This window comes from Vombatus ursinus, unplaced genomic scaffold (genome assembly GCF_900497805.2).
Source record: "Vombatus ursinus unplaced genomic scaffold, bare-nosed wombat genome assembly UNPS02014841.1, whole genome shotgun sequence".
Taxonomy (NCBI): Eukaryota; Metazoa; Chordata; class Mammalia; order Diprotodontia; family Vombatidae; genus Vombatus; species Vombatus ursinus.
In genome coordinates this window covers 18759644-18778344 of record NW_020954619.1, presented here as the reverse complement: position 1 = coordinate 18778344, position 18701 = coordinate 18759644, and the positions used below count along the sequence as shown (strand labels likewise).

Sequence of the window (18701 nt, the reverse complement as noted above, 5' to 3'; positions counted from 1 at the left end):
TCTCTCTCTCTGTCTCTCCATCTCTCTCTCTATATATATCTCTCTGTCTCTCTCTTTCTCTCTCTGTCTCTCTCTGTCCTTCTGTCTCTTTCTCTCTCTATCTGTCTCTGTCTGTCTCTCTGTTTGTCTCTCTTCTCTGTCTCTGTCTGCCTCTTGCCCCTTCCTTCCCTCCCTCTTTCCCTCTCTGTTTCTTTCCCTCCCCTCCCTTTACCTGCCTCCCTCTCTCTCTCTGTCTCTCCCTCCCTCCCCTCTCTCCCCTTCCTTCCCTCCCTCTTTCCCTCTCTCTGTTTCTCTCTCTCTCTTCCTCTCTGTCTCTATCTCTGTCTTTTGTCTCTCTCTCTCCCTCCTTCCCTCCCTCTCTCTCTCTGTATATTTATGTGTGTGTTTCTCTATGTATACATACATGTATTATGCATTTCTATGTGAATATATGTGCGGATAATATTGTACATACATGTATACATTAGAGGCAGCATGGCATAGATAGTGCACTAGTCTCAGAGCCAAGAAAACTCAGGTTCAAATTGATGATGATGATGATGATGATGATGATGATGATGATGATAGCTAACATTTATAGAGTACTTACTATGTGCTATATATTGTGCTAAGCACTTTTCAGTTATTATCTCATTTGATCTTCACAAAAACCCTGGGCGGTAGGGGCTATTATTATCCCCATTTTATACATGAGGAAACTGGCAAACAGAGGTTAAGTGACTTACCCAGGGTCACACAGCTGGTAACTGACTGAGGCTGGATGTGAACTCAGGTTTTCCTGACTCCAGGCCCAGTGCTCTATTAACTCTACTAAACTCAGCTGCTTCTATCACATACTGCCTATAATGACCCTGGACAAGTCACTTGACTTCTCAATACTCTAGGCCAGGGGTGGGGAACCTGCGGCCTCGAGGCCACACATGGCCCTCTAGGTCCTCAAGTGCAGCCCTTTGACTGAATCCAAACGTTGGATTCAGTCAAAGGGCTGCACTTGAGGACCTAGAGGTGGCCTCGAGGCCGCAGGTTCCCCATATCTGCAGTCTAACAATCTTGAAGCTGCAGAGAAGGTGCTGACTTACATTGGTAGAAGTTCTCTTATCAATTTTCTTCATATACCAATGAAATCAGACATCCAACCCCTATTCATGTATAAGATAGATAGATATAAATGTGTATATATATACACACATATGTATATACACATATGTATATATATATGGCAGTGTGTATACACACATATGGTATAGATCTGTGCTTTCATTGGTATGGGGATCTCCTGGTGAGAAAAGGCCCTTTATTTCATTTTTTTTTTTAGGCAATTGGGGTTAAGTGACTTGCCCAGGGTCACACAGCTGGTAAGTGTCAAGTGTTTGGTCTGAGGCCAGATTTGAACTCAGGTCCTCCTGCCTTCAGGGCCGGTGCTCTATCCACTGTGCCACCCAGATGCCCCTTGAAAAGGCCCTTTAAGAATGCATATTTGCCACTCTTCTACGATTTCCCATCATAGATAGTTTGCTCAGGTATTTAACAATTAAGAGACTTGAGTCCCAGACCCAATTCATGCCAGAGGCAGGACTTGAACCCAGGTCTTCCTGCCTCCAAGGCTATACCTTTATCCTCTATATTGTACTGCCTCTCTGACAGTACATATGTATGTGTTTATGTGAATGTGTATACATATATGTATACATACTGTGTATACATATACATTGCTCAGTCGTTCTGATCGTGTCCAACTCTTCATGACCCCCATTTAGTGTTCTCTTGGCAAAGATACTGGAGTGGTTTTCCATTTCCTTCTCCAGTTCATTTTACAGATGAGGAAACTGAGGCAAACAGGATTAAGTGACTTGCCCAGGGTCACACAGCAAGTGTCTGAGGCCAGATTTGAACTCAGATCTTCCTGACTCCAGGTCTAGCACTCTATCCATTGTGCCACCTAGTTCTCCCTTGTACATATACATAGATATATGTATATATACACATACATACATATGTACTTACATGTATATGTAGAAGGAATATGTTATATTAGATAGCATACTATGTTTGTGTAGTGGATAGAATTCTAGGTCCATATTTGAAAAGATCTAGATTCTTATCCTATCTCTTATACTTAACTAGATGGGCAAAGTGATGCCTTAACTAGTGATGCCTTAACCTCTAGTTATCTTGGGCAGCTCTCTAGGCATTAACCCTTACAGAAGGTCATAGAAGGGAGGAGGGAGTTCCCACATATGAAGTTCCCTGTTGAATCACAGATCCTCTAACTACACATCCTTCTAAAATATACATCTATGCACATACACTTATGTTTATGCTAACATATGTGCTATACATAGCAACAAGAAACTTGTAAGCTGTAAAGCAATAAACAAATATAAGGTGTTATTACTACCAAGAGACACACATTTATGTTCTAGTGTTATTGATTAAATCTATTGCCTGAGGTAGTGGGTGAAGATGGAAATTTATGAGACAAAAAAAAACCCCAACATGTAAAATTATACATTTTTACTTAGTGCTTTATGGGTTTGCAAAATGCTATACATGTTACTATATAACATGATTTTAAATTTAACATAAACTTGAGTAGCAAAAGGAAATGTAATAATAATTTTCCCACCATCTTATATACTCAAGGCCATGAGAATATCCTTACTCATTCCTTGTCCTGACATACAATGATGGTAAGTACTCATTGGTTTCCCTGCCTTCAGTCTCTCCCCTTTCCAATCCAACCTCCACTGAGCTACCAAATTAGTTTTTCTAAAGTACAAACCTGACAATGTCACAATCTTTCTCAATGAACTCTAACAGCTCCTTATTGCCTCCAGGATCAAATATAAACTCTTTTGTTTGACATTTAAAGCTCTTCACAACCTACCTGAACCCGCCTTTTCATTTTTATTGACCAATATTCTCCTCCGTGTGAAATGAGATGCAGCCAAACTAATTCTTACTGTTTCTCATCCATAGCATTCCAATTGTTGCTTCCATGCATGTGTAATAGATATCTGTCATGCTTTAAATGCACTCTCTTCTCACCTGCTTCTCTCAAAATTATGACTTTCCTTCCTGGTTCAGCTCAAATGCCACTTTCTATGCAAAATGTTTTCTAATCTTTCCAGCTCCTAGTGCCAAATCTTTGAAATTACTAGGAATACATTTTGTCTATACCTACAACAAGGATGTACTACTAAATATTTAACAACTGGCTCTCCAAAAACTGCCCAATACACTTTTAGAGTTAATCTGAATTATTAACATTTTCTTCATTATCTTATAAAGTCTAAACAACCAACACAAAAATAAATCAAGATCCAACTTGTAGCCTTAACGAATTTCCAAGATGTAAATGCTCATATAGAAATCTTAACAATGGGCTTTTATAAACCAGTAGGTGCTAGCTCCAGCACACCCCTACAATATGAAAGGCTTTTATGGTGTAGTGGACAAAAAGTTTTATTAGGAGGTTTTATTAGTTCCAGTCCAATCTCTGACACATAATGACTATGTAACCCTGCCCTTCTTTTGAAAGGAATTTGGAATTATGCTTAGAAAGTGACTGTCTTCATACCTTTTGAACCAGACATAGCACTGGTAGACATACACCCCAAGGAAGTAGAAAAGGGGGGGGGGGAATGTTCCATATAAACCATAATATTCATAGTAGTGTTTCATTTTTGTTGTAGCAGAGAACTGGAAACAAAGCCAATGCCCTTTGACTACAGAATAATTAAACGCTGAGACTTGAATATAATGAAGGGAGAAAGGTACCTGAGATGTGGTGGTAATTGGAACCTGTTGCGCACATCATCAAAGCGGTTGCCCAGGTAAGGAGTGTCTACAGTCAGAAAAATGCCCTTGTAGCTGTTCCTCTCAGCCCTCTCCACAAGCTGTTTGGTGACCTCCCGGTCTTTGTAGATGTACAGCTGCAGCCAGCGAGTGCCCTCAGGGGCAGCCTGGGCTACTTCTTCAATGGAGGAGGTCGCCCAGGTGCTTAGCATCATACCTGTTCCCACAGAATGGCATGCTGAGGAAGAAGATGAAAGGTCAAAGTGGCCATGATCTTAGGACTCACGTCTTGATGATGGTCCAGGTCAAAAGGTAAAAAAAAAATGTCATTCAGATATAGACTAAGTACTCTAATTGGAGAGTGAGAAAGGATCCATTTTGCTGATAATGGCAGAGAACATTAAAAACATTGATTCATAAGCTTTCAACATTTCATCAAATGAAAGGTAAATAAACATTAAGGTGAGGTTGAATACAGCACAAGTCAGAAGAGCTAGAAGTAGAAAAGGACAGTAGAGGTCATTGAATCGAAGCCATTTATTTTGTGGATGAGGAAACTGAAGACCAGGGAAGTTAAATGACACCAAAGTCACTTAAGGGTCAAGATATGAATCTTGTTTTTTGATTACAAGTCTATACTATGCAGCTTCTCAGTGCTTTGCTGGTATATGCCAATCACAAAGCACACCTTTAGATAATGCTCAGGGGCATAGGGAGCTGTGATTTGGGGAAAGTAACAACTTCATGGAGCATAATTTTGCATATCTATTGATCACTGCTTCTCCAAATTTATGAAAGGAATCAAATGAAAGAATGCATGACTCTGTACCTCTCTAATGCCCTTATCTGGAGCCAGCCCTGGAGTCAAAAGGACCTGAGTTCAAATCCAGCCTCAGACACTTATTAGCTGTATGAACCTGGGCAAGTCACTTGCCTCAGTTTCCGCATCTGTAAAATGAGCTGGAGAAGGAAATGGCAAACCACTCCAGTATTTCTGCCAAGAAAACCCCAATGGGGTCACTAAGTGTCAGACATGACTAAACAAGAACAATGCTTTTATCGTGTTCCATATTATTTTATACTTACTATTAGACAGTAAAGTTTCTTACCTAAGCCATGTATCCCTCCTAACAGACCATTTCTCTGCACATACTATGATTTTAATAATATTGTTGAACTCAGTTGACTTAAAAGCACTTTGAAATGCCCTATAGATATGCTAAGCAAGAAAAGCTATGCTATGCAATGAAAAATGTGTTAGCCTGCTATGTTGACCTTAGCATCACAAGGCCTGAGTTTGAATCCACTTTGATACTTCTTAGCTATGTCCCTCAGCAAATCAGATAACTCCTTTTTGGTCTTAATGTCAATGATTTCTTAAACACTGCTGGCATTTCCCAATAACCTCCTCCAATAAAACTCTTCCTTTTAAGGAAAAGTACAGTTAATCCAAATATTAACACATGGACCACTGACCATATCTGACAGTATAATTCCTCATTAGTATGAGGAATGCTTCCCTCCTTTCTCTGCTACTGAACCTTCCTTCTTACTAAAGAAAAAGAGCTAGGCAAGACCATGCAATACAAGAACTATTTCTGTTATTCCTTGCCATTCTCCTCTCCCATAATGACCCTAGCTTCATCATCAAGAGAAGGAAAGAGTGTTTAATGATCTATCCTCTAGAATGAATATTGTTCATTTCAACTAATTTAAGTTCAGTTGCCTTTTTGTATTATTTTTATTTACTTTGTTGTATACTTGTATATATTGTTCTCCCATTTCCACTTACCCTACTCTGTGCCAGTCCATTTAAGCCTTTCCACGCTCTCTGAATTCCTTTTATTAATTGTTTCTAATGGTACAATAACATTAAGTTATGTTAATATGCCATGGTTGATTTAGCCATTTCCCCTAATCAATAGCGCCCACTTCATTTGTGGTTTGTTGCTACCACCACAGGGCTGCTATTAATATTTTGACAAATACGAGATATTTTAAAATTTTTGCTTCTTTAGAGTATATATTCAGTAGTAGGATTGTTGGATCAACGGGTATAAACAATTTAAGCTTTTTCACATAATTTCAAATTATTTTCTAGAACACCTGGACCAATTCATGGTTCCTCCAACAGTGTCTTAATGTCTGCTTTCTCAAAGCCCCTCCAACATTATTTCAGTATTACCATCCTTACCAATTTGACAGACATAAAAGAAAATCTTAGAGATAATTTAATGTTCACTCCCCTTATTGTTAGAGATTTGGAGAACTTTTCCCCTTATTGTTAGAGTTTTGGAGAACTTTTCCATATGGTTGATGATAGTTTTCATTTCTCCTTTTCAAAACTGTCCATATCATTTGAGTAACTTATCTTTGGGGGATCTTGATTTTTATATCTGTAACAGTTCCCTATATAGCCTGGAAATTAGACTGTTATATGTTTGTTGCAAAAATTTCACACACACACACACAAACACACATACACTACCACTTCTCATCCAGCTATTTCATTCACCAAAAGCTTTTAAATGATATATAATCAAAACTGTCTATGTTGGTTTTTATGATCTCTTCTATACCTGGTTTGGTCAAAAATTCTCTTCCAGCTATAGCTTTAAAGGTATCTCCTTCCATTCCCATTTTCAAATCACTTAATTGCTCTATATGTCAGCTTCCTCATCTATGGAGTAGAAATAATAACACCTGCAACTCTTATCTCCTAGGATTACTGTAAAGAAAACACTTTTGGAAACCTTAAATGTGAATTCTTAGCACTATTAGAGTTATGTTTATTATAAACTAAAGCTTAAATAGTTATAAAAATGACTTTTTCTGTTCCAAAACATGTTCTTTCTCCTTTTCCTCTTAAATGCCCTAATTTTAACTTATAAACCAAACATTGGGCTCTTTAAAATATACAAATCAGAATTTTTAAAACAAAAAAAAATTTGTAGATCATATGTTCCAGTCTTTCCATTTTACATATTCAGAAATTAAGACTGGGAAAAACCAATGTTACTTTTCTTATCACTGGCATGCTGCCCACCCCTTGGAATATTCATTCCCTGGTTCTGAGAGGAACATTGACACATATACTTTTTCTTCATTATACTGATATCCAGCATTTAGCAACTCAGAAGGACCACATTGTTAAACTACATTTGAATTCCTTCTCATAATATAAGCATGGTCTCCTTTCAATAGTTACTAATATCATTTTAGAAATTTTCTGATTCCTTTTGCTCCTTAAATCTAACAGTTAATATTAACAGGATGTAGTATAAATCATTTTCCATATTTGACCATCAGGTGGCACTTTCGAGCAAGGTATGCTAAGCAGGCATTTTCCACCACCACCACTCTCTGCCCCTCACCTCAATGTCTCTCTCTCTCTCACACACATACACACACACACACACACACACACACCCTTCTGCATTTCATGAACTCCACCCTTCCTGCTTTCCCCTTCTGGGGCATGGCTTTTATTTCAAATGCTTTGGAAACTGCCTTCCAATGGAAAGAAAATGGTTGCCCACTTACGCAGTGAGTGGTAGCCTTATCTTGCCCAGAACTAGGACACCATGTTACCTCCTGGCTGTTTCCAAACCATGATGGATTGTTTGGACACATATCCTCCTCAATTTGCAGCTTTCCTTTGCTTTTATTTGTATCTCCAGAGCTTAAGCCAGTGTCTGGCACCTAGCAAATATATATTTTTAAAAAATGTTTTATCTATCTACCTATCGATAATGGACAGCTATTGAAAACAATTTCCCAAAGTTTTATAAAAATGAACCTGGCAATAGTGCAAAAGATAGAAAATAATTTTTAGAAATCTTGTATGGTATGTAAAGGTACATACTATATAATATAGTATGTAAAGTGCATACATATCCTGTATGTAAAGGAATTATTATTACTCTTTATAACATTAGATGAGATCTCAATTCCCTTTCAAAAGAGAGAGAAACAAACTATCATAAAACTTGGGATTTATGTGAGTGTAAGTAAATACAAGTAAGAGAATGTCCTTCCCCTTCCTTTGGCAAAAGCTGTTCTATGGATCAGCCATTCACCAGTCTGTGTAATTCTACTCAGTTTCAGAGCAAGAAAAGATTAGGAAGTGGAAGAGCTTGGGCAAAAAACTCTTTTACAAAAGTTCTGTTAAGCCATTCTGTTAATAGTATGTACTGTATGTCTTTAGCTTCCCATTTGACTTTTTAAAAAATTATCAAAACTATATGTACATAACTACAACAGTATAAATGGAAAGGTGAGGAGGGAGGGGGGGAGAGAAAAGGAGAGACAAAGAGAGAGAGACAGAGACAGAGAGACAGAGACAGAGAGAGACAGAGACAGAGAGAGAGAGAGAGAAGGAAATTGTCATGGAAGAAGAGTTGAGAAAATGCAACTACTTTCCTTGCAGAGGTTGGAGACTATGTTGTATATACTGTCAGACTCAACTGATGGTTTGATTAGTCTTAAACTTTTTTTTTTCTTTTTCCTTCCTTTTATTTTTTGTAACAAAGGATGACTCACTGGGTAAGGAGTTACGTGAATTATTTATTTAGAGATGGAATTAATGTGAAAGCAAAAGATGTGAATAAAATTTTAAAAGTAAAAAAATTAAGTATATACATGTAAAGAAAAATATCATTTAACTGTAAGTATGAAAATAATAAAATGAGATCAACATCACTATTTACTTCAGGACCAGAAGGACATGTGATTTAATTCATTGTACAGATCACGACCCTAGTATTCCTGAGATGCTATGGCTGAAAAAAATGCATCACCTTTTGTCTAACCTTCTAAGAATGATCCTATACAAACTTTACTAACCAGGTTCTTTGACCAGAGACATGGGATCCATCAGCAGGATGATATATACTCAAAGGTATACTCAAAGGTTTTCCATATCCATAGTGCCAGATCAAGTTTGTGCTCCCATGGCATGGCCATTGTCACCACCACCTCCTGATTCCTGTCACATGATACATTAACAGAGGGATGAGAATGTGGGCTATCTGCAAAGATGCAAGCAGTTTATCCTAGCATGATTTTTTAGGGAGCAAAAATAGGCAGTAGTAGTTTCTTCTAAGACACTCCCTTCCTAATGTGGATTTATACATAATGCCAATCAAATCATATGCCTTCAAAAACACAATAAATATAGATTGTAAAAAACTTGATATAACACAGTTAGCTTAGAAGGTGAGTGTAAGCTCTATCTCCCACCACAAATACTATAAAGGTGCTTTGGTTAATTATGAAAATCCTAAGACAACACCGAGTTTTACATTTAGATGATGTTGGGCATTAATGCCTATGTCTACAGTGAAAAATCAAACTAATAAGTTTCAGTGCATTGTGACTTAAAAAACCAAATGCACACACATTTCTTTCCAAAATAGGCTGAGCTGGCAAATATTCACAAATGGCTTAGACACATAATTGTGTTCCTGGCAAGGGTTGTCTTTATATCAAGCCTTGATAAAAATGTTTATTTTCAATCCAGAGATATTGGATTAAGGAAAGTAGGAAGACACCGAATGGGAGTTAAATTTTTAAGGGCCTCACCATTGAGCTTACAAATCCTGATCTATCTTCATTTTTTTTTTGTACTCAATTGTACTACCATTTATCTGGCCCCCACTAAGTACAACGTGCTGGGGGATCCAGAAACAAACGAACAAAAAAATTTAATCAGTTCCTGCTTTTAAGGAGCTTACATTCCGGGGGTTGGGGGGGTCAGGGAGAGGTGTGTGTATATACTCTAAGTAAATACAGGCACATCCCCAAGAAAAATCCATTCTGGTTAGAAGTCAGTCAACAAGCAATTATTAGGGGCAGCTAGGTGTCACAGCGGATAGAGCACCAGCCCTGGACTCAGGAGGACCTGAGTTCAAATTTGGTCTCAGACCAGACACTTGACACTTACTAGATGTGTGACCCTGGGCAAGTCACTCAACCCCATTGCCTAGTAAAAAAAAAAAAAAAAAGCAATCATTATACATTTAGTATGTGCCAGACACTGTATTAAGCCCTAATGGTCCATAGAAAGGCGAAGTCTCTGCCTTCAACGAGCTTACATTCTAATGGGAGAGATAACAGACAAACAACTATGAATGTATGAGATACATACAGTATAAATCTCAAGTGAGTGTAATCTCAAGAAGGCACGTGCTGGGGTTGGGGGTTGGGGGGAAGTTGTGCCAAGAAAGGCTTCTTGCAGAAGGTGGGATTTGAAAGTGGAGTTACATGGGGTCAAACCATTCTAGGAATAAGGGTAGGTAAGAGTTCTGAAGGATAATCTTATCAGCAGGGGAGTGGTTCCCACAACCCCTGACCTGCTTGCAGAAGGCAGCATGAGCCAGGAAAGGTTTGTCCTGGTACCCTCAGGGGCAAAAGTGCTTGAAATAGCCCTTCTTAGTGCTATGCTAAGGCCATATCAGTGTCACCTTCCTGGGGGCTTGTGGATATTCACGGTCTTTGGCAAGTTTGGAGATGCCAGCAGATGATAGGAATCCAGAAAAGATAACTCCCCCCCCCCCAAAAAAAAGATGGAGGCAGAAAACAGTCTGCAGAAGGGGAAGAAGTCCTCTACCTCTCATTCTTGAGGTGTTTTCATCACTATGGAAGTAATTGAATCACTTTTAATGGGATTTGCTATTGTTTTTAGTATGTTGTTGTTCAGTCATTTTTTAGTCACGTCTGACTCTTGTTGAGCCCGTTTGGGGTTTTCTTGGCAAAGATGCCGGACCATTTGTCATTTCTTTCCTCATTTGTTAGCACAAATGGGTGTTAATTTGGGGTTTGGGAACATATACATATTTAACCACTGAAATTATTCGTGATAATTTTATAGCATTTTACACATGTCATCTCTTTTGATCCTCACAACAACCGCATGAGGTAAATACTATTATTATCCTCATTTTACAAATGAGGGAACTGAGGCTGAAAGGGGACGAATAACCTGCCTAGAGTCACACAGCTGTATCTGAGGAAGGATCTGAACTCTTCACTGTGCAACCTAGCTGCCTTTCATTACACATCTCTAATTTCGCCTTCACACAACAACCAGCTTAATCTTCTTAATGCACTGGTCTAATCATTCCACTTTGCCCCCACCCACCATTGCCTACTAAATACACACATGCCTATTGTTTGCTCATCGTCTCCCCCATTAGAATGTAAGTTCCTTAAGAGCCAGGACTGTATTTTTGCATGCATATACATATACAGATAAACATATACATGATCTGTGGTAGAATTATATAAAAACTCTTTATATAATATATGTGTGTGAATATCATCCCCTATAAGTGGAATAGACTCTCCCATATCTCCTGCTAAAATCCTTTCCTTCTTTCAAGGATCAAATTAGGTTACCATAGGAAGCTTTCCCAAATTTCCCCAAGTAGAAGTGAACCCTCTGCCCTCAAATTTCTCATTCTTTACTCTTTGGCCTCTCCTATGCACATATCATATTCAATTTATTTTATACTCTGGAAGGGGGAGGACAAGGACACAGGAGGAAAATGAAGTTATATGAAAGTAAAAGACATTAATAAAACTAGTGGTTCTATTATTAAAAAAAATACAACTTCATTCAGTTATTTGTGTATGTGCCTCATCCCCCTACTAGATTTTATACTTCTTGAAGGCAGGAACTAGGTTTCAGCCTCCTCTTTGTATACTCAGTTTTTAGCACAGCGTACTGCACCTAGTATTGGAGGCATATTAAATTGAATTTGGCTGTGGTTAACACTGCTTCCTTCCTGGGATCTGAATTATGCCTTTGTGTGGGTGGGTCACAAATGACTTCCAGGCTAGTGCTCAGTTAACTCAACTTCACGTGGTGATACAATACTGTTCTGATTATTACAGAAGGGGAAAAGAGAATATGTTGATATTCTGTATACTTGGCCTAAGGGTTTTTTGTTCATCTATTAAGCTAGTGTCTAAATTAACATCTCCCCCCGACTTCATTCATATACACCAAAGAAAAGGGGATCTGAGAATAACTTAGGAGGCTAAAACACATGGAATAAGAATGAGGGTCAAAGAAAGATGTCTATTTTTGATTTGGACTAGGGTATGTTCATTATTGCAGTCCTGCCAATGATCTGGGCATAATGTGGTTCAGAAACAGGAATCTAGTGAAAGGGACACCAAAGGGCACAAATTTAGAACAGGAAGAATGATTTAATCTAGGAAGGGACTTTGTTTCGGGTAGAAGAATGGATGAACCAAACCAAGTGAACTCCTTATGATCCACAGGAAGATCACAGTCACCCAAAGGAAAGGAGCCTAGAACCCAGTCTAGAACCATAGGGTAAGAAAAGAAACTTTAACTTAGGGGAGCTCCCTGTGGCAAGTAATTAGAAAACTGCTTTATACTAATAGAGCTATATGACATGGTAATAATGATCTGGATCTAGCTACCAGAAAGTTGGGAGGTCAAGAATTTTAAGGAAAAAAAGGAGGGGAGAAGGAGAAGAGGTATTTGTGTCAGTAAGTACATACAGCCTGAAACCCAAGGCACGCCAGCAAAAGAAGGAATTTTCTTCTCCAAGAAGCTGAGTGGTACTGATTAGGCCTGATGAGTAGAGAAGCATTTATTTGAGGGGCATGGAAAATAGAAAGGGAGGATCTGTGCCAAGGCCTTGGGTTTCCCCTTTAGCTTTTCCTGTACTTTACTAGATAATTGAATAGAAGCTCTAAGTTGGGAGAGAGGAGAGGGGAGTTGATCAAAGCTAATGTATGAAGGATTAACTATGAAGGAGGAAGCAACAGAAAGTCTACTGTAAAAATGCCAGGGGCTATTTGGTGTAGAGAACAAACAGTCCTCCACACTTCTGTATGACCCCAGGTTTACAAAGGGAGGCCAAGTTATGTGTGATAGGAAAAGGAGGGTGACTAGTCATTCAACAATCAATTAATCACCAAATATTTACTAAGCATCCGCTTAGGTGCCAGACAATGTGTTTTGTATTTGGGATATAAATACAAAGAATGAAATGCTCCCCTCTCTCAAGGTGCTTATAAGGGTAGCCAAAACATGGGTTGCAGAGATGCTGCACTGGTACCCACAGAAAGTCAAAAGACCTTGAGGAGAGGTTCCAGGGTATTAGATGGATCCTTTATGTAGGACTTTTGAGAAATGGATAAGCTATAATTTATTCCTTTGGAGTGAGTGCTCACACTGACAAGATCATAGAGCTATTTAAATACTGAGGCATACTTTAAACAGGCAAGGTGGTATGTAATATACAGGATGTCTCAAAAGACTTAATATAGTTTTAAGCTTTAGTAGCTTAATACTGCACTAATACTTTTGGGACACCTTGTATTTAAAAAAGGTTCCCTTCAAAAATAAATTACAATTTTTTGAGTCTCAGTGCTTAGAAGCATGAGCTTCTATGATGTGGAAAATTCACTTCTGTGAAACAACACCTCATGGTGATGCCAGGTAAATGAGGCAATACTGTATTTTGAGTTCACATGGTTTCTCTGGAAGGAGCCAACATTTATGGGAAAAGGGAGCCTCATTTCCAAAGTTGTGTTTTCCAAAGGGGGAGAAAAACAAACATGTTTGAAGTGCCTAAAGTTATTTTCTTGATGAAATGCATTTGATCAAAAAACTCCTGCAATGACTTACTCACCAAAACAGCTGTGCCGAAAATAATTTTGTTGAGAAAATGCATTTTGTCATCTGTGCAGGAAGTCATTATGTAATGGGAAAAATATGTAATGACAAAGTACAAAATGGTTGTGTTGATCTAAACTAAGGGTCTGTCATTCTGGCGTGTTTGTATAAATGTGCACCTTAAAGTCCATTGAGTGTGTCAGCCTCTTTTTCCCTGCAGGAACTGTGATTATGAGGAGTAGCTAAAAACACAATTAACATTGTGTACTAAATGAATAAAATTGTGCTTGAGATTGCCCAGAAATAAAGTTCTGGAGTCAGTGACCTAATGGGAAGAACAAAACTTCCAGCTACAATCATGCTTGAAGTACTCACAAATGGTCAGACAAATCCCAGTTTGAAATTTGGGGAACTTAATCAATTTAAACACTGCCAAGAATGTCCAGGAAGCCCGACATAATCTTTCCAGTAGCTTTCTGATGGTCCATTGTCTAAGGGTATAACAGTACAGTCTGAAGCTGCCAGTAAGGCTCTAGGCCTGGTTTCTTCCACTTGGGAAATATCCACATAGAAGAGCACCCCCAAATATAACTTGCTCCTCCCTTCTTTACCTTTATATGGCACATCATTAACTGCAGAGGACTCATTATTGGAAGAGCTGCAATGAGACATGCCCTGACACAAATCAACAACAGACATCTTTCTTTGGCCCTTATTCTTTCTTCATGTGTTTAAGGCCCCTAAATCATGCCCAGAACCCTTTTTCTTGGATTGTGTATGTTGGATTGAGGGTGGGGAGAGAGTGTTGGCTTAAATACTAGCTTAATAAATCAACAAAAAAATATTTAGGCCAAGATTATATAAATCAACACATTCTTTTCATAATTATCAACATATTCTTTCTCCTCTTCCTGTGGTAACCAGAACAGTGTTGTAATGCAGCATGAGATTGGGTCAAAAGAGTACTAAGTGGTCCTCCCGGGTTGATATCCTACAGAATTAACTTTACAATTTATAATTGTAAAGTTGTAAGGAACTTACGTAACTTGTATGATCACATGGGAATCATACCACAGTGAAATGCCTTTTAATTACAGCTTTTAGATAGTATCGGGTTTATACATGATAACCACAACCAACCTCCCATAGTCTAAAACCTTTAATGTCTGGATTCTGATGGGAACTTCAGAATTTTCAGCATCACGCTATGTAATTAAGCACAATGATCATTCAGGAGTAAAGCAGTTTGATGACTTAGAGAAAGCTTTAACAAGGGCTAAAGACTGGAAGGTAAATACTAGAAAACTTGTTCTTTAAAGTTAGCTATTCACAATTCTTTTGATATTTAAGTATATCTACTTATCAAGTGGTTCAACCTCAATTTGTCACCCATTCCCCAGGAGAATGCTGAGAGATAGGCAGCAAGGAAGATCATATCTTGTACTAGTTTTCAGAGGATATTTGACTTTGACAATCATTTAATAAGCTCTCATCTTCTCTGAACATGAACAGGAATAAATATTTAAACACAAAAGTAAGATGTGAAAAACTGATTCCCTCTTCTGCCTGCAATTAATTATACCTCGTCATTATCATCTAAAATAGTTAGTAGCTATAGACAGCAATTCTGAGCAAAACCCTTTTTTTCATCTTTCCCTGGCTTGTTTTTAATCCAAAAAGACAAACCTTTTTTTTGTTTTTCTGAAGAAAAGAGAATAATAGTCAAAAGTATCTCAGAGGCAAAACATTGACTTAATCCAGTCTAGGCAAACTTGAAGCTCACTGGGGTGTTCTCCCTGGAAATTTACACAGTAGGAATAATGAAATGTATATCTACTAGGTCACATAGTGCAAAAAATAAATAAAGATATATACGTGAAGCGTTTGAAAATATGTTTTTCTGGTCTGAAGTAAAGGAAATGACTTTTTCCCCCCTTCGTTTTTAGCAGTCTTTCACTTGATGTTAAGGTTGAGCATTTAATCGTGGAAAATCCAGAAAATTCGACAGCTAAAGGGTCTCACCTTCACCCTAACTCAGCACTTCAGTATCTGTATGGTTCTTTGTATTGCTTTACATACCCTCCCACCTGAGCCTTAATAGGTGGCCCACTCAATAGCTGTGTCTAGAGCTTTCACTCTGGAATGTCCTGGCCTTTTAGGTTTAAAAAGAAAGTGTTTGGATTTAATCATTTTATGGTCCATTCAATCCTGTGTGGTAATCTCTAATTGCATCCAGGGGCAAGAATTTCTTTAAAAATTTGACAGTTTAATAAGAATTTGCTAATGTCCTGAAGACTGCTGGAATGCATTATGTGGAATTCCCATTTTCCATTTGAAGTCCCAGAGCTCCCTCATGTGGGACATTTCTACGCCACAGCTCAAAACTACAAGACAAATGAGGCTATCTTATTTTTAAGCTTTCTATCCTTCTCCTTTACCTACCTTCCCTCCCTCCCTCACTTATTTTCCAGTTCCCTTCCTATCTATTTTTTGTTTTAATCAAATTTACCTTAGGCCACTCTGTCTCTAACCTGGTGAAGCAGTTTTCTCTCAACTGACAAGTTTTCATAAATGTCCCCTTTCTAATAAATTCAAAAAGCCTTTCATGTCATTCGAAATAAATTTATGTTTCAGGAGTCTGAGGTCCCTATTTACCCTCTTCTGAGAAAACAAACAGTTTGTCAACTTTCAGGTAGAATAACACAGGAAATGCTGTTTTCCATATAACACTAGCAATGATTAGCATTGCTGTTCTTTTCTTTGACATTTTGGCTATTAAAACGAATGATTTTGTGTTCCTTCCATCAAGCTTTCAATAAAAATAAACAAATTTTAAAATCCAATGTGTAAATTAGTATATTTGAATATCAAATTAAGGTAGTAATATAAATAGAGATAGAAGGCCAGTCTTGGAGTCAGGAAGAACCAGGTTCAAGCACTGTCTGTATCTAACCTAGCTCTTACAGTTTTTTCTTAATCTTCATCCTTTTTGATGTCTGCAGCATTCATCAATTCTGACCAATAGCTCTTCCTGGATATTCTCTTTTCCTGGGTTTTTCTACTTCTCTGCTCCTTTGAGTTTCCTTTGCCTTTTCTGGTTCATAATCCATATACTGCCTCTGGTTATAATCCAAGCCCCCGACCTAGACTTTCATATCTTCTCTCATATTTTCAGTGATCTCATGAAGCCCTATGTGTTTAATCAATATATCTAGGCTGATGATTCACATATCTATGTATCCAGCTCCAGTCTCTCTCTTGAGGTCTGGTCCTATATCACTGACTGTCTATTGGACATTTAAAACTAGAGGGTCAATAGGCATTTCAAATTCAACATGTCCCAAACCGAATTCATTTTCTTTCCTCAATAATTTACTCCTCTATCAAACTCACTTATTTCTGTTGAGGGCACCACCAACCTTTCAGGCTCCCAGGTTTGAAACTTCAGTATCATACTTGACTCCTCACTCTTCCTTACCCCTTACCCCTCACCCTTACAATCAGGTGTCAAATATTGCTGTTTCTACTTCTATGATATCTCTTACGTTCATTCTCTTCTTAACTGCCTATACAGATACTACCTTAATTTGGGGGCTCAGGACTCTTTACTTAAACTATTGCAATGGAGTGGCCCTACCTGAGGGCTCTCCCCACTCCATCTTCCACATAGATGATAAAGTGATTTTTTTTTCAATGTAGATTTGACCATGTTACTCCTCTACTCAATAAACTCTAGTGGCTTCCTAATTGCTTCGGGATAAATATAAACTCCTCTGGCCTCACAAAGTGACCCCAACTTATCAGACATACACACACACACACACACATATATGTATATATGTATACATATAACTCCTCTTCCCACATTCTGCAATCCAGCCAAACTGGCCTTTCTACTCCTCACACATAGCACTTCATTACAATGCCTTTGCAATGATGTCTCATGTGTGGAATGCACTTCATCCTCACACTCATCTCATAGAATCCCTCACTTCCTTTAAGACATAGTTCTGGGGCCATCTTGTACAAAATCTTTCCCAATCTCAACTGTTAGTTATATCCCTCCCTAACTACTTTGTTTTCATTTTGTATTTATTCTTCGTATGTTTATTCTGGATATACTCATACATATATACATATACATAAACATAAATATATATATGCACACATAAGTAGTTGAGATACAGCTAAGTAACACAGTGGATAGAGTGCTGGGCCCAGAATCAAGAAGACCTGAGTTCAAATTCAGCCTCAGGACCTTACTAGCTGTATGAGCCTGGGAAAATCACTTAATCCCTCTCTGCCTCAGTTTCCTCAAATGTAAAATGAGAATAATAATAGCACTTGCCTCCCAGTGTTATCATAATAAAATGAGATAATATTTGTAATGTGCTTTGTAAAGCTTAAATCATCTGTGAATGCCAACTATGATGATGATGATGATGAGTAGTCCCTCAAAGAATATAAGTTCCCTGAGACCAGAAATAGCTTTATTTTTTGTCATTGTATCCCCAGACTTAGCATAGTGCCAGGAACATAGTAGATGTTTTGATAAAAAAAATTGTTGAATGGTTGATGATGCCAACTGAAACATAGTCATAAGATTCTTAAGACAGATCACAAGGAGTTAAAAACTATAAAATGAACAATATATACAAAGTGAGAGGCATAAATGGTACTTTTCCTTCACTCCTCCAATCTCTTCCATAGTTGTTGACAATAACAGACACAGGGTCTGCTCACAGGAAACCCAGCCTCTGCCCTGGAAGTGACAGAAGAAAATTGGCTAAGGGAAGTAGATGCCCAAGATAAGTATTCATAGAAGTCACGGTATTCATTCCTGGTCACAGGAAACATGACAGGGAAACAGGCAAAGAATGGGAGGCTGGGGTCCATGGAAATAGACTTTAAAATATTGACGACAGCCTATGCAGGGTGAAATACAGGGATCCTAGAACTTCTTCCTTGTCCCAAAAACATCACTCGCCTGGTCTGCCTCGGAGTCTGCGATTTTTACTGCTGAACTCACTCTTTTGATTTTAAAGCATTACTTCCATAAAATTCTCATGCAAGGAGTAAAAAAGACATTAAGTCAAATAATCATTAACATCTTGGAAGAATGAATTTTTCAGAACAGTCTCCTGGTCAGGAGGTTGGCTGGGCCTCTTTTGAGCTCAATGTAAAAAACCAAATGCAAGCTACCTAATCTTGTGCTGGATTTCTGAGTGTTCCCTCAAATGAATAT

At 38.1% G+C, this 18701-nt stretch overlaps 1 protein-coding gene across 2 annotated transcripts in view; it reads right to left on the bottom strand.

The window, feature by feature from the left end:
• The window catches only part of HAO1 (hydroxyacid oxidase 1), a 68783-nt gene that overhangs the window by 29467 nt on the left and 20615 nt on the right, over nt 1-18701 (bottom strand). For both annotated transcript variants that reach the window (XM_027840275.1, XM_027840276.1), the window contains exon 3: nt 3781-4036. In XM_027840275.1, the coding sequence (XP_027696076.1) occupies nt 3781-4036 (256 nt within the window). The remainder of the gene's footprint in view (nt 1-3780; nt 4037-18701) is intronic.